The sequence below is a fragment of the Cetorhinus maximus genome, chromosome 10 (genome assembly GCF_964194155.1).
Source record: "Cetorhinus maximus chromosome 10, sCetMax3.hap1.1, whole genome shotgun sequence".
In the NCBI taxonomy this organism is placed as follows: domain Eukaryota; kingdom Metazoa; phylum Chordata; class Chondrichthyes; order Lamniformes; family Cetorhinidae; genus Cetorhinus; species Cetorhinus maximus.
The window spans coordinates 29,566,302-29,592,834 of record NC_135888.1 but is presented as its reverse complement, the minus strand read 5'-3'; the positions used below and the strand labels follow the sequence as shown (position 1 = coordinate 29,592,834).

The 26,533-nt window shown below is 43.0% G+C and overlaps 1 protein-coding gene across 2 annotated transcripts in view; it reads right to left on the bottom strand.

Moving 5' to 3' along the window:
- LOC144685610 (glutamine synthetase-like) overlaps positions 1-26,533 on the bottom strand; it is a 55,379-nt gene that overhangs the window by 6,445 nt on the left and 22,401 nt on the right. Inside the window, exons 1-6 of one of the 2 annotated variants that reach the window (XM_078550295.1) lie at positions 7,543-7,666; positions 7,288-7,461; positions 6,976-7,137; positions 6,212-6,358; positions 2,942-3,069; positions 2,651-2,850 (exon numbers count right to left, since the gene is read on the bottom strand). In XM_078550295.1, the coding sequence (XP_078406421.1) occupies positions 2,651-2,850; positions 2,942-3,069; positions 6,212-6,358; positions 6,976-7,137; positions 7,288-7,453 (803 nt within the window). In that variant the 5' untranslated portion in view covers positions 7,454-7,461; positions 7,543-7,666. Of the gene's footprint in view, positions 1-2,650; positions 2,851-2,941; positions 3,070-6,211; positions 6,359-6,975; positions 7,138-7,287; positions 7,462-7,542; positions 7,667-26,533 lie in introns of those variants that run through there. The other variant, XM_078550296.1, reaches the window with a different exon arrangement.

The window sequence follows — 26,533 nt, the reverse complement described above, 5'->3', positions numbered from 1 at the left end:
AAGGGATGGCACCAGAATTAACAAACACAGCACTCCAGCTATGGTCTAAATAGGGCTTTTTATAGCTGTAGCATAACTTCTACCTTTTTGTACTCCAGTCCTCCACATGAAAAGGTCAACATTCCATTTGCCTCAGTTCTGTACCAGTTCATGACATTTAACTATGTCTCTAGATGCTTAAATCTCTTCAGACCAGGGTTGTTTCTATCTTTTCATAATTTAGAAAGTACTCTGAACCCAAAATATGTCCCAGATCAAAGTGAAAAACCTCAAACTTGTCTATATTGAAATCCATTTGCCAGTTTTACCCACTTAATCTATTAAGATCTTAATTTTATGTTTCCATTCACACTGCTTACAATACTGTCCATCTTTGTATCATAGGTAAACTTGGACAACACAGAGCAGATGTATTGAGAGGGGTGCTGAGGAGGTACAGTGAGTGCTGTTAGCACATGTGGAAGCTATTCCTTGCGTATAGCATATGTTGCCAAGGGGCAACATGCAGGTGAGGTTGGCAAGGATAGCATTTTTTTGGGGAGGGGGGTGGAATCTGAAAATAATATTGCAGGGACAGGAAGAGAGGCAGTGCAAGAGATGGCCTGGCTTTGATTGGATAGCTAAGGAGATGGTCTGGCAATGTTCAGATCGACAACAGTGGAACCAAGTATGGGAAGTGCACAGAGGTGGGTAGCAGAGGAAAGACATGGGGAGAAGGATGGTGTGGTCAGTGGTGTCAAAGACTGCTCAAAATTTGACAAAGGAGAATGCAGTAAGGTCAAAGTTACAGATGCTATTTGTGACTTTAGTTCAGGCCATTCTGGTGCTGTGGCTGGGATGAAAATCTAGTGGAGAAATTCAAACAGGAAGTTGGGAAAATGATTGGAACACGTTTGGGGGACAAAAACACATTCAAGGACTTTAGTGAAGGAAGGGAGGTTCGACAGGGCCATGGTTTGCTTGAAAAGAGGGCTTGAGGGTGATGACAGAAGTTTTGAAAGGAACGGGGATATTCCAGCAGAGGGGGAATGATTTATAATGTCATCTAGCCTGGGGTATCCCAAGAGATGATAATCTGTTGAATGGAGTCAAGGGAGCAGGAGGTGATTCCCAAGGACAAGATAAGCTTAGAGAGAGTGTCTGGGAGGACATAGGAATGAAACAAGGAGGGCTCAGGTTTCAGGCATGGGAGAACATTTAGCAAGAGGATGAGAAAGAAGCAGCAAAGGGAAGCTGAATGATGGTCTCAATTATAGTGGTAAACAAGCCCTTGCACTTGTTGCAGGTGAGGGTGTATGGGGTAGAAGAGAGAGGTTTAAGCAGATGGGTGGGTAGTGAAGAAAATAAGCCAAGGTTCACCTTTGCCCTCCAAGTTAGTCCTGAAGTAATAGGTAGTTTCAGAACAGGTCATTTAAGCCTGATACCACCCACTGTGATCCAGCCAAATCTGTCAATAAATGGTTTTGCCAGATACATTTAGATCTGACAGCCTTGTATTTGACAGAACAAAAAAAGACCCAATGGGAGAGAATAAATATTTTGCTTCACAGTTGGGAATTACAAAGCACAGCACAGCTATAAATTACATGAGAAGAGCTTTTCCAGGGACAGATAGACGAAGTAAAAATGGAATGCCTTTTTCAGAGCACCAAACCTACTTCCATTTGGAGTATAGTTACAGCTATTTTTTTTTAAAACTACCATTTACTGACAATGAATTCTGTGCCACTTTTAACTTATTCCCCCATCTAATCAATATTTCTTTGCATCTGATATACCACGGGTTTAGTTATCAATCATCTGTTGTGGCTGTACCATATTAAACACTGTCAGGCTTGCTTTAATCTGCCAAAACTGTTCACAACATTATCCTGCAGAACAAAGATTCTATTCTTCGTTTTTATTGTTACCTACCAACCAACTTCATAAAATCCATTCCCATATTGCTCCAGCCTCATCTCCAGCAAGTGTGAGGAGCTCATGGAGTTGATTGTGTTGTATCCATCTCCTTCTTGAACTCAGTGTTGATTTGTGTCTGATTATGCTACTGTGATGCATCTTGGGATTCTTTTTTAGGTTAAAGGTGATATATAAATGCAAGTCATTGTTGAAATTGAATTTCTAATTATTCCTACTGGAAGAATTTTCTGAAGTTCAATTAAGAAAAGAAACATTTAAATTTGGTGAATGTGGCTCATATTGATATAGACTGCAGACTTTATTCTGCATATAGTGGGTATAGGGGCACAAAATGTCCTAATGGTACCTTCAAAGTGGAATTAGCATAAATATCTTCTTTATGTGTAGTATTTGTTATTGGCAACTTGATAAGGAAAATGTCTGCCAAGAGCCATTAATTATTAATACTGCAATTATCCTTCCAAAGATTAGTCATGAACTTGGAACAATTTAGAGATATTGACATTTCAAATGTATGGATTCATTAATCACCTTCATTATTGAGTGGTTCTAACATCTTAGATACTTACAATGTTTAAATTGGTTCAGATTTTAATCGTTATTTTGTTTTTTAAATCAGTTTTAACTGGCCCTCTTACCCTTAAGCAATGTATCTTCTTGATATCATTGAACATGATTTGTTTCTCAATTATCAACATACATACTGACAAAAGAATTGAAATCATCTTACTTGAGCCCTCCTTCCTTTCTCATAACTTCTGTGCTGAAGTTAGCATGACATCCAGCTCCATTCCAGTTTCCAGTTATTGGTTTTGGATCCAATGTAGCCACAACTCCAAAGTCTTCACAAATGCGATGAAGGATGTATCTGGCAAGCCACAAATGATCCCCCATTTCAATCCCTTCACATGGCCCCACTTGAAATTCCCACTGGGAAAAAAAAAAGGTCAACAAATTCATAGTTTAATTCAATTTCCAGTGAAGTGCTAGGTATGCATGCAACCTCTGCCCAACTTAATACCTGTGATGGCATGACTTCAGCATTGGTGCCTGATATCTTCACTCCAGCATAGAGGCATGCTTTATAGTGAGCTTCCATTATATCTCTACCAAAGACTTTATCTGCTCCAACTCCACAATAGTAGGGTCCTATTATAGATAAGTTGATTAGCATGCAGTAAGTTAAGTGTGCAGAATCTACATTATAATTCTAATAGGCTATGAATTATATCTCATTTACAATGTTTTCTCCTGTGTCTCTGTATGTTATATTAGAAGTAACTTTACAAGCCAGTAGAAACTAATACTTGCAAAATTGCCCCCAACCTCCCAAGCAATTGATTGCATCACTCGTCCACTTTGGCTATCTTGGGAGATCTAGCCAAGTAAAATAAATAAGTACTAGAAATCAGTAGGCAAAGCAGATGAAGATATTATCACTGCTGAGTTTTGTTTTTGTCTTCTACAATGGAGACAATATTTATAACAAGTGCAGGGTACTGTAAGATGTAAAAAAGATGAGGAATGGGGTTGGTGGTGAAGGACCCTATTAGTGCAGGACATTTAAAAATTGTATCCTGGTGTTTATTTATTAAACAAATGCCCAAAGACAGTGGTAGCCACCTCAATTTGTGAGTTTAAGGTGATTAGTCTGCCACTTAGTCTGTAGCGGCATTACCCACACACACACATGGGGTAGTGGTACCATAACCAACAGAAACCATGGGAGTAGGGGCCACATTGATGTTAGAACCTGCATGCTAACTTGTGTTTCATGTGTGAGAACACCTACACCTCTCTTTACTGCAGCATTCTGTGGATCTGTGGTCTAGTTAGCCATAGGTGATTCCTCCTTGTAGAGTCTTCTTTTGCAATGGAATATATCTTTGTTGAGCTATGAAATAACTCCTTAAATGTCTGCCATTGTTTATTCTATTTATTCCATTTTACTCTATTTTCCTCGTCCACTTCAGCCAACTCTGTTTTAATACCTTTATAATTGTCTTTAAGTTTAAGACACTAGTTTCGGACCCAAGTTTCTCACCTTGGAAATGAATATGAAATTCTATCATGTTGTGATCAATCTTCCCTAGAAGATCCTTTACATAGATCATTAATCAATCTAGTCTCATTACAAATGGGCAGATCTAAAATAGCATGTTCCATGCTTGGTTCCATGAAGTAGAGTGCCAAGAAACTATACAAATATATTCTATGAACCTTAAGGCTACCTCTGTCAATTTTGTTTGCCCAATCTATGAAGATTAAAGGTGCCCACCATTGTTGCAGTACTTTCCTTACAAACCCCATTATTTCATCATTTATACTCTTTCCTGTGGATTAGCTGTTATTAGAAGCCTATAGACAACTCCCACAGGTTTATTTCCCTTGATATTTCTCATCTCCACCCAAACCAGTTCTACATAGTGATCCTTCAAGGCAAGGTAATTTTTCCCTACTATAGTGATTTCATCCTTTATTACTAGAGTTACCCACCACCTTTTCCTTGCTACTAATCTTTCCAACATGGGAAGTACCCCCAAATATTCATTCCTCAGCCTTGATCACTTCACAACCATGTCTTTGTAACTGCCTCATTGATCTTTGGAAATAACTCAGTAAACTATTCCAAGTAAATGTATGTGTATTGTTATGAATGTTGGACTTTACAATAGATTGTTTTAAACTGAGTTCCTTAATTCAAGGTAAAATGGATTAGCTTGGAGAAGGGAATGGGAACTCCTATGGGATCTGCTCAGAGACAAGCCCATGTGACCTCATACTATGAGTCTGCCTGAAGCCAAACCCATGCAACTTGTGTTATGGAGACAGAAACTCACTTATTCGAAGTAAGGTGCTATCTTTATTACCTGGACTCAAAGGAGGAGGCAGCTGGCCTTACTGCTGTCCAGATCCATAGACAGAAAGATTGGGGCAAGAGCAGCAAAAGCAGGTGCTGCAATGTCAGATAGAAAAGAAAAGGGCTGCTTTTGGGTTGGCCACCAAGCAGAGGGCTGGTGAGAACAGAATCCCTGCTTGAATAATAAGGATTGTGAAGAGTTAAAAGCCAAGGAGTCAGCAAAGAGTACCTCATTACAGGAGATCCATTTGATTATAGTCAGAAGATTGAGTATAGGTGGCTTTGTTTAAAAGGACACTTGGAGATTCACTGGGGGGGGGGGGGGGGGGGGAGAGAGAGATCTTGCTAAAACCAGGAGGGGCTTGGGATTTTTAAACACAAGACTACATTTCTGCTGAGTGCATATAATGCATAAACATGGCATGGGAGTTTTGATTGTGTTACGCAGTTAAGAAATACCTTTTCTAGTTGTTTAGTGTATTAGTTACCTACTAAGAGATGTTTAGTCTACGTTGATTTTAGTTTGTTCCAGTAAAAGTCTCAAAACCTGAAAGTTTGAGTTGGTCATTCCGACATTCCTATCTCTTTAAGGTTAAGGGGTCTTTATGGGGATTGTGGCAGTATGCAAACTGGATGCTTAACAATGCGCTTACCCAGGGAGATTGAAGGGTTTAACTGGGAAAGGGGTCGCAATAACTAACAGTTGTTCGTATAATCATAGAATGATTACATCATAGAAGGAGGCCGTTCGGCCCGTGCTAGGTCTTTGCAAGAGCGATTTAAGTAGTTCCAGCAACCCCACCTCATAACCCCTCCCTTTCTTCAGGTGCTTAACTTGAAATTTCTTGCTGCACCTTATTTCTGGGGACAAGAAACGCAGAGCATAATTGCAGTTTTAAAAAAATCTGCCTGGCGGCTTTATTGACAGGCTCGCAATGCACAGTTCTCTCTCTGTGGAACGTTGAACTTTTCTGGCCGCGGCTCTTGATATTAACCAGGAGAGGCCAACTGGAAATGGGTTCTGGCCACCTCAGGGAGAGGGAAGGTTGCGCCGCTGTGGAGCGCATGACCCAAGTTATGCTCACACTTTCACGACTATTTTTTTTTCACCCCAGTGATACTTCCGATTGAAATGTGAGCGGCAGTTTCACAAACCGGGGTAGAAATGACAGTCAGTGACATTACCGAAAGGGACGTGGAATATTTTGGGAGAATGTCACTGCGCACGAAGGGAGGAGCAAACCTAGTTATTTAAAAAAAAAACCCAGCTACATTAAAATAAAATATAGACTATTGTCATACAAGTCTCCAAGGGTACAAATTCACTGTATCTGTTGTGAACCCTTTTGCAGGTTTGGAGCAGTTTTCAACCAGCTAAGAAAATTAACTTTAAATGCAGCGTTGGGGATATCCTCGGATCTCTCTCCTTACCTTGCGGTCCCGGAAATCCGTTTTCAGGCCAACCATAAGGATGCCCATTGATCCCTAACAGAGAGTATTCTTGTTCCAAACCGAACCAGGGGTGAGAGAGCTTCGCCTTGTCCATCGTCTCTCTACACGTGTACCTCAAGTTGGTCTCTGCAACATATTCCAGCAGTTAGGTTCCCAAACCGAACATATACATCGGCCAAAACATAGGTCTTTGCAAGAGCGATTTAAGTAGTTCCAGCAACCCCACCTCAGAATTACCTGGAAAAACTCAGCAGGTCTGGCAGCATCGGTGGAGAAGAAAAGAGTTGACTTTTCGAGTCCAATGACTTCTGTCTACGAAACCATCTTCTCTGTTGTCATATTTTTATCTGTATAATATTTTTTATTTTATTTTTATTTTAACTTCCAACTGGAAGTTCTGTTGAAGGGTCATTGGACTCGAAACGTCCACTCTTCTTCTCCACCGATGCTGCCAGACCTGCTGAGTTTTTCCAGGTAATTCTGTTTTTGTTTTGGATTTCCAGCATCCGCAGTAGTTTTTTGTTTTTATATACATCGGCCATGTTGCACAGATGCATCACTAATACATTAATCGGTGGGGGAAAGTATCCTTCAAACAACCCTGGGAATAGGGTTTAAGAATTTAGCACTTCAAGGCAAAAAAAAAAGTTGCTTGGTCAAAATTTCAGGGTGTATTTTCAGTCAAAATATCAAACAGGATTTAGTCAAACCAATTCAACCAGACAGCAGTTTCACAGACTCACCTGCTGGTTTCCGATTGTATTTGAGAACCTCGCAGAGCACCAACTTATTGGGATCCAGTGTGAAGGGATCCCTAACCATGCGGGCCGGAATCAGAAACATGTCGCTGTTGGAGCCCTCCGACTGACAGGTACTGGAGCCATCAAAATTCCACTCCGGGATATCTGTGTGTGTGTGTGTGTGTGTGGTTTTTTTGGGGGGGAGGGAGAGAAAGGGAAGCAAAGCTACAATCAGTCGAGTTTAAAAATCATCTGAAAAGTCACAGCAGTCAATGATACAGGGTGTATGTATGGGAAGTTTAGTTTATACACGACCTTGAATAGTTTTCGGTTCACAATTCAGGGTTCTGGTTTTACAGCGAAGACTTTCTCCGGTGCCGTCGATCCACACGTAGGTAACCTGTGCCTTCCCGTCCTGGGGCAGTTTAAGGTACTGGTCCCTCACAGTTTTGTTCAGTTTGGAACTTACAGCCACTGACATCTTGACTTCTAAAAAGCGTAAACATCAGATCATTTAAAATAAAATTGAAAGTTCTTATCAAGGCTATATAGGGATGCTTCGGTACTCACCACTTCCTAACTGGAGAAGTAGCTTTAAAAGGCAAAATGGATGGCAACGTCGACCATTTAGGAATCTCCTCTTCGACTGACTGATGCAAGCAGGGTTAATTGTTTTTCTTTATATAAATATTCGTCCCGCCCAGGTTGTCGAGTAAGATTTATAGGCTGAGGAGGGGTGGAGGTTGGGACAATGTTGGAATTGGTTGAGTTCCTAATACCTTGCTTGGAAATCATTACATCGTGTACAGGGCGTAGCTGACTGCTTATATTTACTTATTCAACGGGCGAGTTGAATTTGTCTGCAGGCTAGGTCAGAGTTCCAATACTGTATGCTAAACTGAGCCCCTGTGGTGCACTGCATGAGGACTGATGAGCAAGTGCAGTGTTCAGGTTGACTTGACCTTAGTTGTACTGGGGTACAGGTGGAGGCTGTGTACTTGGCGTGCCTCAGAGGCCGGACCGGGAAGTAAACTGCAGTGGCCGGTGGAGTGGCAAAAACAGGGGAGGATAGCAGAAGATGGAGTCAAGGGAATCGAAAGAAACTGCAGTGGGACTGACTGGAGTGCACAGGGGGTCACAACACTTCCATTTGGTGACTGGCAACAGTAAATCTAGCATGTTGTAAGGGGTGGGAAGATATGGATCAGTGGAATGAGAAAGTCAGGGAAGGAAAGAGTTAGGGTTCAAGTCAGAAAACAGATGATGATATCTAAGAGATTGCAATAAAAACAGAAAATGCTGGAAAAACTCGGCAGGTCTGACAGCATTTGTGGAGAGAGAAACAGAGTTAACGTTTCAAGTCCGTATGACTTCTCTCTCCACAGATGCTGTCAGGCCTGCTGAATTTTTCCAGCACTTTCTGTTTTTATTTCGGATTTTCAGCATTCGCAGTATTTTGCTTTTATCCAAGAGGCTGCAGTCCACTTTCCCACTAGACTGCCAGCTATTCACCTGGCTTGTCATTCACTCTTTCCCTTGCATTGAGCAGCCTAGATACAAGAATTTAGGAACTCCAGGGTTCTGAAGAAAACGTTAACTCTGTTTCTCTCTCCACAGATGCTGCCAGAGTTGCAGAGTTGTTCCAGCACTTTTCTCATTTCAGATCTCCAGCATCTGCAGTGTTTTGCTTTTTCAACAGTTTCAGATGATAACCTCTGCTGACATTTTTTCAGAGAGCAGCTGCTAATGGTTCTGCTATTTGCATATACACCTCTTTTGACCCGACTTTTGTTTTTTTACTTGTTCCATTATCATCTCCCTTTGCCTTGCACCACCTTCTCTTCTGCCATTTAAACTCGTGCTTTTTATACTATCGCAAACCCCTTTTGCTGTTTCCTCCCCTCCCTCTTTTCCTGCCTCTGAATTTGCTTAAAACATATTACATCTTTTTCTTTCTCCACTTCTGACAAAAGACCACTAACTCCCAGAGGTGCTGCTGTGTATTTAAGCATTTGCCTTGAGACTTGGAAAATAATGATAGGGTTGGGCAGAGTCAGCATGGATTTATGAAAGAGAAATCCTGTTTAACAAAACTGTTTTGAGGATGCAGCTAGCAGAATAGATAAGAGGAAATGGGTGGGTGTGGTTTGGTTAGATTTTCAGAAAGTTTTGAAAAGGTCCCACACAAGAGGTTAGTAAACAAAATTAGAGCACTTTGATTGGGGAAGAATATACTGGCATGGATTGAGAACTGGTTAACGGACAGAAAACAGCGAGTAGGAATAAATGGGTTATTTTCAGGTTGGCAGGCTGTGACTAGTGGAGTAATGCAAGGATCAGTGCTTGGGTCCCAGCTATTCACAATCTATTTATTGGATGTGGGGATTAGATGTGATATTTCCAAGTTAGCAGTTGACACAAAACTAGGTGGAAGTGTAAGTTTTAAAGAGGATGCAAAGACGCTTCAAGGAGATTTGGAGAGGCTAAGCAAATGGGCAGAAATTTTGCAGATGGAATACAATGTGTAGAAATGTGAGGTTATCCACGTTGGTAGGAAAAACAGAAATTTAGAGTATTTCTTATGGTGGGAGGCTAGGAAGTGTTGAACTTCAAAGGGACCTGGGTGTCATTGTTCATGAATTACTTAAAGCTAACGTGCAGGTACAGCAAGCAATTAAAAAGACAGATGATATGTTGGCCTTTATTACATGAGGATTTGAGTATAGGAGTAAAGATGTCTTACTGCAATTATACAGAGCCTTGATGAGGCAGCACTTGGAGTATAGTGTGCAGTTCTGGTCTCCTTACCAAAGGAAAGATATGCTTGTCATAGAGGGAGTGCCACAAAGGTTTATCAGACAAATTCCTGGGCTGGAGAGATTGTCCCATGAGGAAAGATTAAATAGACTGGGCCTTTATTCTCTGGAGTTTAGAAGAATGAGAGGTGATCTCATTGAAACATGCAAAATTCTTACAGGGCTTGTCAAGATAGATGTGGGAAGGATATTTCCCCTGGTTGGGAGGTCTAGAATCAGGGGACACAGTCTCAGAATAAGGGGCAGGTCATTTAGGACTGAGCAGAGGAGAAATTTCTTCACTCAGAGAGTGTTGAATCTTAGGAATTCTCTGCCCCAGAAGGCTGTGGAGGCTCAGTTGTTGAGTGTTCAAGACTGAGTTTGATAGATTTTTATATATTAAAAACATCAAGGGATATGGGGATAGAGCAGGATAATGGTGTTGAAGTAGAAAATTTGCCATGATCTCATTGAATGGTGGAGCGGGCTCGAGGGGCTGAATGGCCTGCTCCTGTTTTTTATGTTCTTGTGTATAGCAAGGCTAGCAGTATACTTTGAAAAAGTGAAAACAAAGCTCAATAAAAAGCTTTACTGCACAAACTGGCTTATTGTTAAAGCACAGTGATATTAGTCTGATTGTTGATGAGTTGAATTGCAACAGGGCATTCCCATTACAGTACTTATTTCAATGTATACTGCCATCTATAAGATAAACGGCACATTACTGATCCATGCAGTTAGTTCTTTTTAAATAGTCTCAATCTTTAAAGCACAGATGTGTTCGGTTCTTCAGGTTTATTAACTAAGATAACAAGGAGGTTGGGCACCTTTGAAGAGCTTTAACTTTATTTATTTTGGAAATTACATTTGATAGGTAATAGTTCAGCACTTTTTGAAGTGTAGACAATGGTAGCTTTTAATCAGTTCCTGTGCTGCAATTACAGGAATTGTTTTTCCACTTTTTTCTGGATAGTTATTCACTTGAGAACAGTTTCAAGTTACTTCAGAACAAGGGAGTGTGGCACAAAGCTAATGACTCCAACCATCCCTCCAGCACTGACTTTGTATGCAATATTTGCAATCGGTTAAGCAAATCAAGACTTAATGTAACATATGAGACAACATCAACCTAGACTGTAAACCATTGTTTTCACTTGCTAAACACTCATCTGTTGAAGCAATGGGAGAACCCATCATCGTCAATCCATGAAGCAGAAAAGGATGTGATATGTGTTTGACCCTGTCCAGTATTGGTGCTTGTGGCACCTGGTTCCCCAGAATGGAATATCTTTGGGCCTGAATAACAAAAGCCAATAGGGGAGCAAGAAAGAAGAAATTTTAAATTAAGTAGCATGTTTCATGACCTCAAGATATTCCAAAGCACTTTACAGCCAATTAAGTTTTTGTTAAAGTGTAATCACTGCTGTAACAAGAGGAAATATACAGAAAACATGAATGACTATTTGAGAGTGCATACATTGTAATAATCCAACTCAAATGTTATCGGAAAACACAAGGGAGAGAATTTTCTCCCTGTCGGGCGGGCACGGGCGGGTGTGCAGCCATTTTATGTGGGTGGGCCAATTAAGACCCACCCAGCTTGATACGCACCCGCTCCCTGTGGGGGCGGGGAGAGGAGGGCCTCAGAGATTATTTTCTTTACGAAAACTTCAAAAAAAATAGAAAAAATTATTCAGACATGTCCCCTCATGTGACAGTGTCACATGAGCTGGGACACGTCAATGAATTTTAATAAAAAAATGTATTTAATTAATAAACACTTCATGAAACCTCTTCCCACCCGTGGATGAGGTTTCATGATAAATATGAAGGCCGCCTGGGCTCTTCGCCTGTCTGCCAACCCTAAGGTTGGACGGGCAGCCCTGAGAAGCAGTTTAATTAGTTCATTAATGGCCTTAATAGGCCTTTGACAGTACGGTGGGCACACAGCTGACTCAGTTGTGTGCCCGCTGAACTGAGGATCGGAATGATGCGCGGCGATGTCAGGACGCATGTTTGATGTCACTGCAAGTCATTTTACGTGTCGGCGAGCGGGGTCCTCCCCTGCAAGCCGACCAGAAGATTCAGGCCAAGGTGGCAACATGAGCAGTTCATAGTTTGTCTGTACTCTGAGACTTAGATTGCTGTGGTGTTCTTCCTTGGTACCTGTTATCTTTCTGCTGCATAATGATGCTTAATTTTATGAGTTTTTAAAATTCAGTTTTGCGTATGTTGTATGACAGTAGCAGCAGCCAAGAACTGACTCAAACTGCTGCTCCACTGCATGTTATTGGTGCCTGATGCCATATGATCCACAGGAATAAAAATTTAATGCTGAAGTTTCAAACTTCTCACAAAATAATCAAAGTTAATTTGTAAGAAATTTATTGCTTATTCTCTATCTACAAGGCTTGATTCTTACAGTTTACAAAGCCATTTAAACCCTTGGAGTGTGATAAACTGTCAACAGTGAATCTGCTGCTGTTCAATGTAATGCACTTTTGTGGTTATACAGAGACCAAAGTCTGTCCTCTGGACTCATATTGAACGTGCATGGATTGATCAAGCTGCTCCATTTATATGCTGGGTGCTTCCATCTTTCTGTCGGAATAATGCAGGGTGCTCTTTTTGCCCATGAAGCCCATCCATGCAACCTTATTATTTTCGAATTGATGTAGAGCAGCTCTTGTTTGGAGAGAACTCAGTTTGTGACTGCAGCGTATGGTGCTTAACAACAGATGCAGCAGATGAAAAAGGAATTTAACATGCCGACCTTTACTAGTCTGGACCTTCATGAGTGATGTGAATTAGTTTAGTTTTGCTAGAATAGCTTGAAGTTCAAAATCCTTTCAAATCTAGTGTGAATAACATTTAATCTATTGGACAAGAACAGCTGGGCCATCTCTTGGAGAAATGATGGAGTTTAGCTTTGATCAGTGTAATGTAAATGTTATTCTTGAGTGATACCAGCATCTTCCTTTTATCAGTGTACTGCTAGTGTGGCTCAGCTTAATGTGATTGAGACTGTAAATTGATAGAATTCTGGAGTCAGACTTTAATCATTTGATTTTAAATATAGCATGATGAATCAGTGTGGTGCCACTGTGGCTTTGGAGTGATTACAGTTCAGTTTTCCTTTAATCTGCACAGGATGTTTTTTGGCCAGTGAGAGAGTTGAGGGGGTTGGGGAAGGGCATGGAGGGTTGGTTGGGGGGAGGGTGGTGGTCATTACATGTGGAGTGTCAGCTCACTTCCCTAATGCTTGGCTGCCTGTAGTGCTGAATTGTGAGGTCCAAGCTGAGCAGTACTCATTATTATTCATTCTGCGAATATAGGCAAGGCCAACATTTATTGTAAAGGTGGTAGTGGGCCTTCTTGAACCACTGCAGTCCGCGTGGTAAAGATATGCCAACAATGCTTAGGCAGGGAGTTCCAGGATTTTGACCTGGTGATAATGGAGGAATGGTGACCTATGTTCAATTCAGGATGGTGTGTCATTTGGAGATAGCATAGATCGTGGTGTTTTTGAAAATTTATTCATGAGATGTGGACTTTGCTGCCTGGGCCAGCATTTATTGCCCATCCCTAGTTGCCCTTGAGAAGGTGGTGGTGGTGAGCTGCCTTCTTGAACCGCTGCAGTCCCTGTGGTATAGGTACACCCACATTGCTGGTAGGGAGGGAGTTCCAGGATTTTGACAGTGAAGGAACAGCGATATATTTCCAAGTCAGGATGGTGAGTGACTTGGAGGGGAACTTGCAAGTGGTGGTGTTCCCATCTATCTGCAGCACCTATCCTTTTAGATGGTAGTGGTCATGGGTTTGGAAGGTGCTGTCGAAGGAGCCTTGGTGAGTTCCTGCAGTGCATCTTGTAGATGGTACACACTACTGCTACTGTGCGTTGATAGTGGAGGGAGTGAATGTTTGTGGTTGGGATGCCAATCAAGCAGGCAGCTTTGTCCTGGATAGTGTCAAGCTTTTTGAGTGTTGTGGGAGCTGTACTCATCCAGGTAAATGGAGAGTATTCCATCATACTCCTGACTTGTGCCTTGTAGATGGTGGACAGGCTTTGGGGAGTCAAGAGGTGAGTTACTCGCCACAGGATTCCTAGCCTCTGATGTGCTCTTGTAGCCACAGTATTTATATGGCTAGTCCAGTTCAGTTCCTGGTCAATGTTAACCCCCAGGATCTTGATAGTGGGGGATTCATTGATGGTGCCATTGAACATCAAGGGGCGATGGTTAGATTGTCTCTTGTTGGAGATGGTCATTGCTTGGCACTTATGTGGTGCGAATGTTACTTGCCACTTGTCAGCCCAAGCCTGGATATTGTCCAGGTGTTGCTGCATTTGGACATGGCGTGGTGTATAAGTCAACCTACATATAAGATGACCTCATTTATTTGGCACCAAAATTCATGGCTTTGCATAGACTTGGCATATAAGTCAATTCCCTCCCCCTCCCCCTTTCAGCTATGAAATGCTATATTCACATTAATAGCTCACCTCAATTTTTCACCCCAGAAATGCATATTTTACTTACCTTATAGTGTAAGTTGGTGCATGGGATGAAGCAGGTGGTATGGGTTGTGTTGAGAAGAAGATGTGCAGGAATTTAAGACACCCACACAGAACAGACCCCACTTGGCGAGTGACAAACAGAAATGGGTCCTCCAGCAAAAAGAATGAAGCACGAAGCTCGTTTCAAGCTGAAAGACGTAATGTCTGCTCACTTGTCAAATAACTGCTGCAGCGAGGGAATTTAGTATGAGTGAAAATCTGATGCAAGAATGGAACATGAAAAATTCTGTCCTGAAGAAGATGCCCAGGACCAAACGTGCTATCTGAACTGGGACCAGCCACTGGCCTGATCTTGAGAAGCATTTATCAGAATGGGTCCTCGAAAATCGTTAGAATGGTTACATTGTCACCAGAAATGAAATGCGTATGTACATACTTAAGAGGGCCAAACCTAACCCTGAGTCCAGCAAAGATTTCAGACCAACAGCTAGTTGGTGTAGCCGCTTTGTGGAGCAAAACAGCCCAGCATTACAACAGAAAACAAAGGTTGCTCAGAGACTGTGAGGAGACCTTGATGCCAAAATTACCAGTTTCCAGCAGTTCATCATCAGACAGCGGCAAAAAACACGAGTACCCGTTAAGTCACATTGGCAACATGGATGGAGCACCCATGAATTTTGATATGCCCAACAGCCAAACTGTGGAATGAAAAGGTTCAAAACAGTTCTAGTGAAAATGACAGGGCATGAGAAAACAAGATTCACGGTGGTATGAGCCTGGATGTTTGACAGAATTAAATTAAAACCTGTGGTAATTTTCCAACACAAAACCATGCCGACCGTAAAGTTTCTTGCAGGTGTTTTTTGTGCATGTCCATGACAACGGTTGGATGGGTGAAGATGGAGTGAAGTTATGGATCGATATCGTGTGGAATAGGCACCCCAGTGGCCTACGTAAAGAATGCAGTGTATAAATGTGGGACATGTTCAGATCCCATATAACCAATTACATCAAGAGGTGCCTATGAAGAAATAATACTGGCATTTCAGTTATACCTGAAGATAAGGCTGAAGCATTTGCAACAATCTTCACAGATGCCAGTCTTCAGCCAATTCGATTCACTCCGTGTGACATCAGGAAATGGCTTAAGGCACTGGATACTGCAAAGGCCATGGGCCTGGACAACATTCCAACAATAGTAGTGAAGACTCGTGTTGGCCAGGGGCTGCAGCCGAACTGCTGACACAGGCAAAAGCAACTTTTGACCTGAAGTAACCTGAGTCCAGTCACTGGCCTGAGCTGGCTGGAACCGGTTTGAAGTAGCTGAGTTTCTTGAAAAACAAAGGGAATGTGATAAGGCACAAGTCCTTATTTAGAAAAGGAGTAATAATGTAATGTTACCTAAATCCTTGGGACAGAGCCAATGAGAAGATGCCACAGACTAGGCAAGCAAACCTAAACCAACGGGAGAGAGACAGCACAGCTTGAAGAGATAAGATTCAGTATAAGAGTGGAGAATTTCGGGCGTGGAGCCAGCGAAGACTCCGGAGAACAATCATCGCGGAAGTGGAAGAACCTACGTCAGCAACGTAGAGACGATGTCGAAAGAGAGAGAGAACGGAATGCCTGGCCAGCATCAGCTCTCCTTTTCGGGTATTAGCTTTTATATTCTGTGACCACTCAGGGAATGTCTGAGAAACCTAGTGGGTGTGCGTTTAGATCCTAGTTTGGGTATAAGACTGTATAACCTGGTGCAAACTGCAAGTCTATATCTAACCAGACGTATAAGGTATATGTATATGATCTAACAACGTGAATAAAGTGAATTTAGAGTTAAGAGAGAATTGACTCTTCTCCTCTTTGTACTAAGCCAATAACTATTAACGGTGACCTCCGGCAACATATTTGGCGTTCCTGGGTGGGGTTGAGAATAAATCTCTCTGTTGAGACAGTGGGAGACTTGAGCCAAACCAAGTTGGCAAAGTACACAGGGAACAGGAGTTTGGGTCAATTCATAGCTATTAACATAAGATGATAAATCAAAGGGAATATCCAAGGCCTGGGGACTTGGATTGTTTTGACTGGAAGGGACTCCTCCAAAAATACGTAATAGGGAAGTGGCCGCAATACGGGGAGTATGAGGGTCACATTGGTGACAAGGCAAGACCGAATTGTGCAAACAAAGATGTCAGATAAGAAATTTAAAAAGGTACAGAAGTCCGTAGCGATCGGATGTTTAGTTGAGGAATGCCGACAGCAGGCTAGGAGGGAGAGAGACAGACTAGAGGAAGAGAATAAAAAACTCCGTGAGGAGATAGCCCGAATTAGTGAGAAAGTAAAAGCAAAAAACTGCGGATGCTGGAAATCCAAAACAAAAACAAAAATACCTGGAAAAACTCAGCAGGTCTGGCAGCATCTGTGGAGAGGAGCACAGTTAACGTTTCGAGTCCACATGACTCTTCAACAGAACTAAGGAAAAATAGAAAAGGGGTGAAATATAAGCTGGTTTAAGGGGGTTTGGTTATCTCCACCTATCACTGGCCCTCTATCCAGCTCTTCTTGTCCCACCACCCCGCTTAAACCAGCTTATATTTCACCCCTTTTCTATTTTTCCTTAGTTCTGTTGAAGAGTCATGCGGACTCGAAACGTTAACTATGTTCCTCTCCACAGATGCTGCCAGACCTGCTGAGTTTTTCCAGGTATTTTTGTTTTTGTGTTAGTGAGAAGGTAATTGATTTAAAGGGACAGAGAAGTACGGATTTGATGCACATGAACTAATATCAGTTACAGTGCAAAAAATTGGCTAATGAAAAGAGTAAGAGAGAGGGAGAAGCCCAAGCAGCTAAAGCTGAGGTGGAGGGATGGAAACAACAATGTAGTGATTTAAAAAGTGCTATGACTGTGATTCACAGAGCAGCTCAGGAAAAGAAGAGCAGTACCGGTGATCACACAAAGTGTCAGAAACTGATAGTGAGGCTGCACAAAGGGGCATACTGTGTGCTTTCGCACCCGGAAGAGGTGAAGAAAATGGTCAAGGGGATATAGATTGGGATGATTTAGCAGACGGGGCGGTTAGATACAGCAGCGGTGACGGGGAACCTCCACCAGAGGATCCACCGCCGGCATATATTCCAGAGCTGGAAAAACCGTCTGCCCCAATGGCCCCCCTTGTAACCACTAGAGCACAAGCAGGGGCAGATGGCCAGGGGCAAGCCGGCCCAAATATGACATATTCCACCCCACTTGGGGTACAAGAATTGAGGGATATTGCGAAAGATATTGGGACGTGTGCGCCCGGGGATGATCCTGGGGAGTTGTTCCTAGCGGTCAGGCAACAGAGAGGGGTACACGGCTTAGACGATGCTGAGGAAAGAAAATTAATTCTAATGTGCCTACACCCACATAGACGCTCCGCCCTACCGGAGGAACAAAAACTTGGTAGAGGCACAAATGAGGCCTTAAAGAACCAGGTATTATCTGTCATGGGCGATAACAGAGGGGACTCAGTGGAGGCGCTAATGAAATGCTATCAAAGAAAAGGTGAACACCCCAGCGCATTTTCGGCTCGCATTTGGGCGGTGTTTCAAGGGGTCTACGGCACAGGCCTAGATAGGGATAATTTACAGCCGGAGGTTAGGAACCGATGGCTGAGAACGCTAGTGTCGCATGGCACTGAGGAGTCAAGGAAAGCATTAGATCAGTTTGATCCCACTGATGACACACATACAGAGCCCTTGATAATTAGGAAGATGGTTAGAGTATGGGAAAGGGAAACACCAAAACTACCCAAGACATCCAGGGACAGAGCAATGCCTGTTAAGAATCAGGCAACAACCTGGAGAAATGAAGGGAGGGGGCCTACTCAGAGGGAACCCCCTCCAGCTTATCAGTGGGTAGAGGTAGACGAAAAGGAAACTTCTCGGGAATGGGGAGAACTCAGGGCGAGGTGTCCAGATGCTATAACTGTGGCCAAGAGGGACACTTCGCATGGGACTGCCTGAACCCGAGACGAGACAATGCAGGTCGAGGAGGAAACCAGAGCTTACCTGTGGAAGGGCCGAATAGACCAAGTCCTCTGTGATATGATAGAAATACCACCAAGTTCCGGGTTGTACCCCGAACTGCAATGATGGTCTCAGGCCTCTCCGTTATGGGTGTGTGATACGCGGTGGGATGACACGGGGAGACCCCTAGTGAATGGTAGGGTTGGAGGCCGCCCTATTACATTCCTTTGGGACACGGGGGTCCCGAACCACCGTTAACACCACTCAGATCAGCGACATAGATTGGAAAATTCAAAACAAAATTATTCTAAGCCGATTCACAGGGCATTCACAAGTAGCATATGTGAGTGTACCGTTGGAAGTCGGTGTGGGAGACATAGCGATAGAGCATTCAGTGGTCCTTATCAAATTACCCAGAGAACAAGAACATATATTAGGGAGTGACGATATGGCCAAAGCGGGACTCTGCTTTGACCCCGTTAATTGTATGATTTGGTAAATGCCTTTGGGCATAGGCAGTATAAATCACACACTCATCCCGGTGGGGGAATATCAGGATAGGACATGCACGATTGGGGAAATATGGATAGAACCAGGAGAAATGAGTGACGATCGTGAAGTACAGCAAATTATCGCACAAAACTCAATAGTATTTGCCTGACATACACATGATTGTGGGAAAATGACCGGGAGTGTGTGTATACAAGGTCCAGACTCCAAACCACAAGAGCAGTACGGTTTCCCAAAACAAGCAGAAGAAGAGATAGGGAAGGTAATACAGAGATCTGCTGCAACAAGGGATATTAAGACCAATAGCTTCTACTAACAACGCACCTATTTGGCTGGTGAGGAAACCCGACGGTAGCTGGCGACTAACGATAGACTACAGAGAACTAAATAAAGTCACCCCGTTAACAGCCCCTACTATAGCAACTAGCCCAGAGACAGTAGTTTGACAAAATGAGGATGCACAGTAGTTTACGGTTTTGGACATAAGTAACGGTTTTTGGTCTATTCCACTGGAGAAAGAACGTCAACATAAATTCGCGTTTACTTTCCATGGACAGCAATATATATGGACCGCCCTGCTGCAGGGATTTCGCAATTCCCCATCCATATTTCACCAACGGCTGAGGGATGGGTTAAAAGGATTCTTGAGGCCTGAATGTCTAGTGCAGTATGTAGACGACTTACTCCTACAAACGAAAACCGAAAAGGAACATTATCAACTGCTAAGTGAATTACTGCAGTTGTTACATGACCTGGGATTAAAGATTAACCCTAAAAAAGCGCAAATCATGAAACAAAAAGTTACTTGGGAATGATTCTGACCCCAGGGAAGAGGGACATTGACAAGCGAAGGATAGAGACAGTTGGCAGATTCCCTGTTCCGCGGGATGTAAAAGGGTTAAGGTCCTTCTTAGGCTTGGTGGGATATTGCAGGGACCACATTGGTGGATTTGCCACAAAAGCGGCCCCGCTAATGGAATTATTGAAAAAAGAATGTGGCCTGGGAGTGGAAAACAGAACACACCCAGGCCATGACCGCTCCAAAGCAAGCATTAGCTGCTGTGCCTGCTCTGAAAACCCCAAATCCAACTGAGCCGTTTTCATTGGAGGTGGCTACCACAGACACCACCCTTTCAGCAATTCTATTACAGGAGGCACACGGGAAATTACGACCAGTAGCGTACGCCTCACGCATGCTCTCACCAGTAGAGCAGGGGTGTACGATATGCGAAAAACACTTGCTAGCTGTCTTTTGGGCAGTGCAGCATTTTACCTATATAGTGGGACTAAACCCACTTACAATATTAACAGAACACATCCCCATACAGCTACTGTTAGACGGAAGGATTAAGGATGGTGCAGTTAGCCAAAATAGAATTGCTAGACAGACATTGTTGCTGCATGGGAGAAATATAACTGTAAAGGGGGTAAAAACTACTACTATGTTAGCAGACAACTTAGTTTATCAGGGAGAAAAACATGAGTGTCAATTGATGATAGCAAATGACCCCAAGGGCCCATTTGTATCAAAGAAAAAGGGAGGGAGTAAGACAGGGCCTGAAAGCAGAAAAACTAAGGAAACAGGAAAGGAAGAACCCTATTTTAAAATTTTTGTGGATGGCTCTTCATCAGTACAGGATGAGGAAAGGAGAATTGGCTGTGGGATATACATGGAGGATGAACACAGACAGGAAAGATACAGTGTGGCTTTGAAATTACCTAAAACCATGAGTGCGCAGGCAGCAGAACTAGCAGCCGTTGCATATGTGGTTGGCCACCCGGAATACTTTCCGCCTAGATCAGTCATATATTCTGATAGCATGTATGTCTGTAATAGCCTCACAGAACATTTGCCCCTATGGGAAGCGAGAGGATTTGTCCCAGCGGATGGAAGGCCCCTTCCTTCGGCCCCGCTATTACGGTACATCTTTGAAGAAGCACAGGGGAAAGGATTTGGGGTCACAAAAGTGAAAGCTCATTCAAAACCATCTCCCGAAGGGAACAGGAAAGCTGATGAACTAGCCAAACGAGGTGCTGTAAGTGGACAGGAATGGCAGCCACCGATTGGGGAAATCGGGGGCCAGACAGAGAAGCAGGTCAAAGTAATGGATTTAACGGAGGAGCAAAAGAAAGACGGAGAATTGAAAAAACTAATAGAAGGAGCAGAGTCAGACACATACAAAAAGCACGAGGGGGTCTATATTCAAGACGGAGTGGTTTTATGTGAGGGAAAATTTGTAGTGCCAGAGGGGGGACGAAACCAAATTATCCACTGGTACCATGACTTATGGGGACATAAAGGGACAGAGTGCGCCCTGGATCAGATAAAGGAGGTGTGCTGGTGGCCCGGAATGAAAGGTGACATGGAACACTATGTCAAGAATTGATCTGTGCACTACACAACCCCGATAGAAATGTTAGGAAAGGGGCCCTCCGACATACTAGACCAGTAGAAGGGCCTTGGACTAAATTACAGATAGACTATGTAGAAACCCTTCCCCCCAATCCAGGAGGATACAAGTACATTCTAGTAATAGTGAATACCTTCACTAAATGGGTGGAAGCTTTTCCGACCAGAACAAACGTAGCCAAAATTACTGCGAAAACTCTATTAGAAAAGGTGTTTACCCGTTGGGGTTTACCCCGAAGCATAGAATCAGATCAGGGAACACATTTTACAGCCCAAGTAATGCAAGATGTTATGACTCTTTTTGGGGTCAGACAGAGATTCCACATACCCTATAGACCACAGTCTAGTGGGATTGTGGAAAGAATGAATCGGACATTGAGAAACATGATAGCCAAAATGGTGCAGCAGCACAAGACAACCTGGCAGGTCGTTCTGCCCTATGTGCTGATGATAATCAGGAACACCGTGGCTTCATCATCAGGCTACACTCCTTATAGACTCAGGAAGGGACTTAAGGGGAATGGAGGGGTTGGTAGGTTTGGATTTGTCCGAACCCGAGGTAGACCACATTATATCAAAAAAATGGGTACAACAGTTAGTAGAAACAGTAAAAGAAGCAAATTATGTAGCCGCTCACCGACAGGGAAAGAAGAAACAGCAAAGCAAGGCTTAATTTGACGCAAAAGCCAGCCCGATAGAGTTGAGCCCTGGACAAACAGTAATGATTAGAATACACCAGCCCACCCCATTCTTGAGTCCAAAGTTTGCTGGCCCCTATGAGATAGTAGATAAAGCTAGCCCATCTGTATACAAGATATTAACGACACCGGATAAGAGTGGCTGGTATCACATTAATCAGCTAAAGTTAGTCGGAGAAAAACAAGATAATCACCATTGGCATGTGCTGCTTGATGCTAATGATGTTCCGAATTCTGAAGGTCAAGGAGATCAAGAACAGGACCAGCTACAGATCAAAGAGGAGGTGATTGAAAACAAATTTGATACTGTCACATGCAAAGGTGAATCCAGGGAAAAAAACGAAAGAAAAATGAAACAAAGAGGGGGAATAAGTGGGTTAGAAGAAACGGACGGTTAGAATCTGAAACAAATTGGGAACAGGATATGGACGGTCTGGCTCAGTATATGGAGAGACTGGACTTAAAATAGTACTCAAAAGAAACTGTAAATAAGAACAGAAATTACACTTGTTCATTACCGGTCCAGCCTAAAATGAAGGGAATAATGCATTTTGTTGCTATCGGATTGACCATCATCAGAACTGCTGTTGAAACTGCCTCGGAGCCGTCACAACGAATGAACATGCCTGAAGCAGTGTCTATGAAGAGGGATATCCCGAGACCAGGAACAACTTTGCTCTGCAGAACAAGACAGTCCAAACCAACAAAGGGAAAAAAGAGGACTTAAATTTGTATTATACGGGAATGGATGGGTTAACGTGCGCGGGAAAAACTTTGAGTATACCGGAGGGAGCGTGAGTACAGTTTTCATGCAACAAAGTTCTAGAAGTGACATTGTCGGTAATCCCAGAGGAAAAAAAATCATTAGTCAATTTATGGGTCCATTTATTAAGTGACCATCGGGGAGCGACGGTCGAGGTAAAATTATGGTCCACTGGGACCACACCTATGTGAATATTGACTGGGGTAGCAACTCATACCAGAGATGTCCATTCTGCCTGTTAACAGCCAGTCCTTTTTACAATACGCCCTTGTGGGACAAACGTATTACATAGCCACAGCGGCTATGAACTATAACAAAGGATGGAAACAGTGCCCTCTGGAAGGACACAATGTGGCCATTAACAATGTGACCTTAGACCTGGTTATTGGTGGACAAGTTCTGCCTAGGCCAATAATGAGGATGGTAATAAATGAAAACCTCACAGTCCAACGTACCGATATAGACCAAGATCTGCGGAAATATGTTCCTACTGAACTACCACCTATTCCACACATGACTGCAGATTGGACGCAAATAGCGGAGGGAGCCAATGAGATAATTCATCAATGGACTAAACATACTAAAATAATTAGAACTCATGCTGATAAAGCAGAGGAACTGCTACGGGACCCCGGGTTCTGGATAAGTTTTGGAATTGGGGATCTAATGTTCAAATACATCCATGGGTCAGGATTTTATCACATGCTGCTGTAGTTGTGATCATATGTGCATTAATACTTGTCATATTCAACATATATCAGCTTAGAAGGAGGAAAATTGAAATTTTGCACCGATTGAATGTTAGTGCTATAATGAAACAGAAGAAACAATGATCAATATAAGGACACTGTGTGAAATATATTTTATATACGCTTCTCTTTTATATTTTTATATAACCATATGATATCGCGGATGTAACATGCCCATTGGGGGACAATGACAACCTCAGGAGTGGTACACAGAAAGGGAGAATAATGATCCTAAGATAAGTATCTTTGGATCAAAAGGGGGGAGATGTTGGCCAGGGGCTGCAGCCGAACTGCTGACACAGGAAAAAGCAACTTTTGACCTGAAGTAACCTGAGTCCAGTCACTGGCCTGAGCTGGCTGGAACCGTCTGAAGTAGCTGAGTTTCTTGAAAAACAAAGGGAATGTGATAAGGCACAAGTCCTTATTTAGAAAAGAAGTAATGAGGTAATGCTACCTAAGTCCTTGGGACAGAGCCAATGAGAAGATGCCACAGACTAGGCAAGCAAGCCTAAACCAACGGGAGAGAGACAGCACAGCTTGAAGAGATAAGATTCAGTATAAGAGTGGAGAATTTCAGGCGTGGAGCCAGCGAAGACTCCGGAGAACAACCATTGCGGAAGTGGAAGAACCTACGTCAGCAACGTAGAGACCACGTTGAAAGAGAGAGAGAACGGAACGCCTGGCCAGCATCAGCTCTCCTTTTCGGGTATTAGCTTTTATATTCTGTGACCACTCAGGGAATGTCGGAGAAACCTAGTGGGTGTGCGTTTAGATCCTAGTTTGGGTATAAGACTGTATAACCTGGTGCGAACTGCATGTCTATATCTAACCAGATGTATAAGCTATATGTATATGATCTAACGACATGAATAAAGTGAATTTAGAGTTAAGAGAGAATTGACTCTTCTCCTCTTTGTACTAAGCCAATAACCGTAACCGGTGACCTCTGGCACCAACTCATGTTCCAGAACTTGCCATGTCCCTAGCCAAGCTGTTCCAGTCCAGGTACAAGACTGGCATCTATCTGCCAATGTGGAAAGTTGCCCAGGTATGTCCTGCACACAAAACCAGAACAAATCCAACCTGGGTGATTACTGCCCATCAGTCTACTCTCCAACATCGGTAAAGTAATGGAAGGGGTTATCAACAGCGCTATCAAGCGGCACTTGTTTAGCAATAACTTGCTCACTAACGCTCAGCTTGGGTTCCACCAGGGTCATTCAGCTTCTGACCTCATTACTGCCTTGGTTCAAACATGGGCAAAAGAGCTGAATTCCAGAGGTGAGCTTAGAGTTACTGCCCTTGACATCAAGTCAGTATTTGGCATCAAGGAGCCCTAGCAAAACTGGAGTCAATGGGAATCAGGGGGAAGACTTTCCACTGGTTGGAGTCATACCTAGCACATAGAAAGATGGCTGTGGTTGTTGGAGGTCAATCATCTCAGTCCCAGGACATCACTGCAGGAGTTCCTCAGATAGTGTCCTAGGCCCAACCATCTTCAGCTGCTTCCTCAATGACCTTCCTTCCATCATAAGGTCAGAAGTGGGGATGTTTGCTGATGATTGCACAATGTTCAGCACCATTCGTGCCTCCTCAAATACTGAAGCAGTCCATTTCCAAATGCAGCAAGAGCTGGACAATATCCAGGCTTGGGCTGACAAGTGGCAAGTAACATTTGTGCCACACAAGTGCCAGGCAATAACCATTTCCAACAAGGGAGAATCTAACCATTGTCCTTTAACATTCAATGGCATTACCATCACTGAATCCCCCACTATCAACATCCTGGGGATTACCATTGACCAGAAACTGAACTGGACTAGCCATACAAATACTGTGGCTATAAGAGCAGGTCAGAGGCTAGGAATCATTCGAGGAGTAACTTACCTCTGGCTCCCCAAAGCCTGTCCACCATCTACAAGGCACAAGTCAGGACTGTGATGGAATACTCCCCACTTGCCTGGATGAGTGCAGCTCCAACAACACCCAAGAAGCTCAACACCATCCAGGACAAAGCAGCCCACTTGATTGGCACCCCATCCACAAACATTTACTACCTCCACCACTGACGCACAGTGGCAGCAGTGTGTACCATCTACAAATACACTGTAGGAACTCACCAAGGCTTCTTCGGCAGCACCTTCCAAACACACGATTGCTACCATCTCGAAGGACAAGCACCGTAGACACATGGGAACACCACCACCTGGAAGTTCCCCTTCAAGCCACTCACCATCCTAACTTGGAAATATATCGCTATTCCTTCATTGTCGCTGGGTCAAAATCCTGGAACTCCCTCCATAACAACACTGTGGGTGTGCCTACACCACATGGACTGCAGCGGTTCAAGAAGGCAGCTCACCACCACCTTCTCAAGGGCAATTAGGGATGGGCAGTAAATGCTGGCCCAGCCAGCGAAGCCCACATTCCATGAATGAATAAGAAAATATATACTGAAGCATCTAATGTCCGTAGTTCAACCTTTGGATGCGTGCCTCAACAAGCCATTCAAGGATCACGTTCATACCAAATAGAATAGGTGGATGGTTAATGGAGAAAAACTTTCACAAAGAGTGGAAACGTGCGCTGACTTGCTTGATGTTTTGTGAGGTTTCATTATTAAATCATGTCATGCTTTTGGTGCACAAAATGTCATCCAATCATCATAAAATGTGGAATATTCAACTTAATGGATGGAGAGGAAGATAATTTGTTGTGGAGGGGCGATTTTGAAAGCGAAAGCACCAAATCTGATCCAGAGTGGGATCCTTATGATGATGTCATAGTGAAAGTGAGCTCTTTGTGTCAGATGCTGCGTACAGTTAATTTGCTGATTTTAAAATGCTTCGATTGGTGCTAAAGGTATCTTTGCGCAATTAATTAATTCAATAAACTGTACTACATTAATTTATTATAAATTATTGGTGTTATTTGTTTCACATTTCAAAATGGTGACCACTCATGGTTCACATTTTGTATTCAGCATATAAATTGACCCCAGTTTTTTGGAACTTCAAAGGTCAAGTTATATGCCACAATCTATAGTAATGGTATTCCACTGTCCTTCTTGGCAGTGGAGGTGATGGTTTTGGGGGTTCTGTTGAAGATACAATTG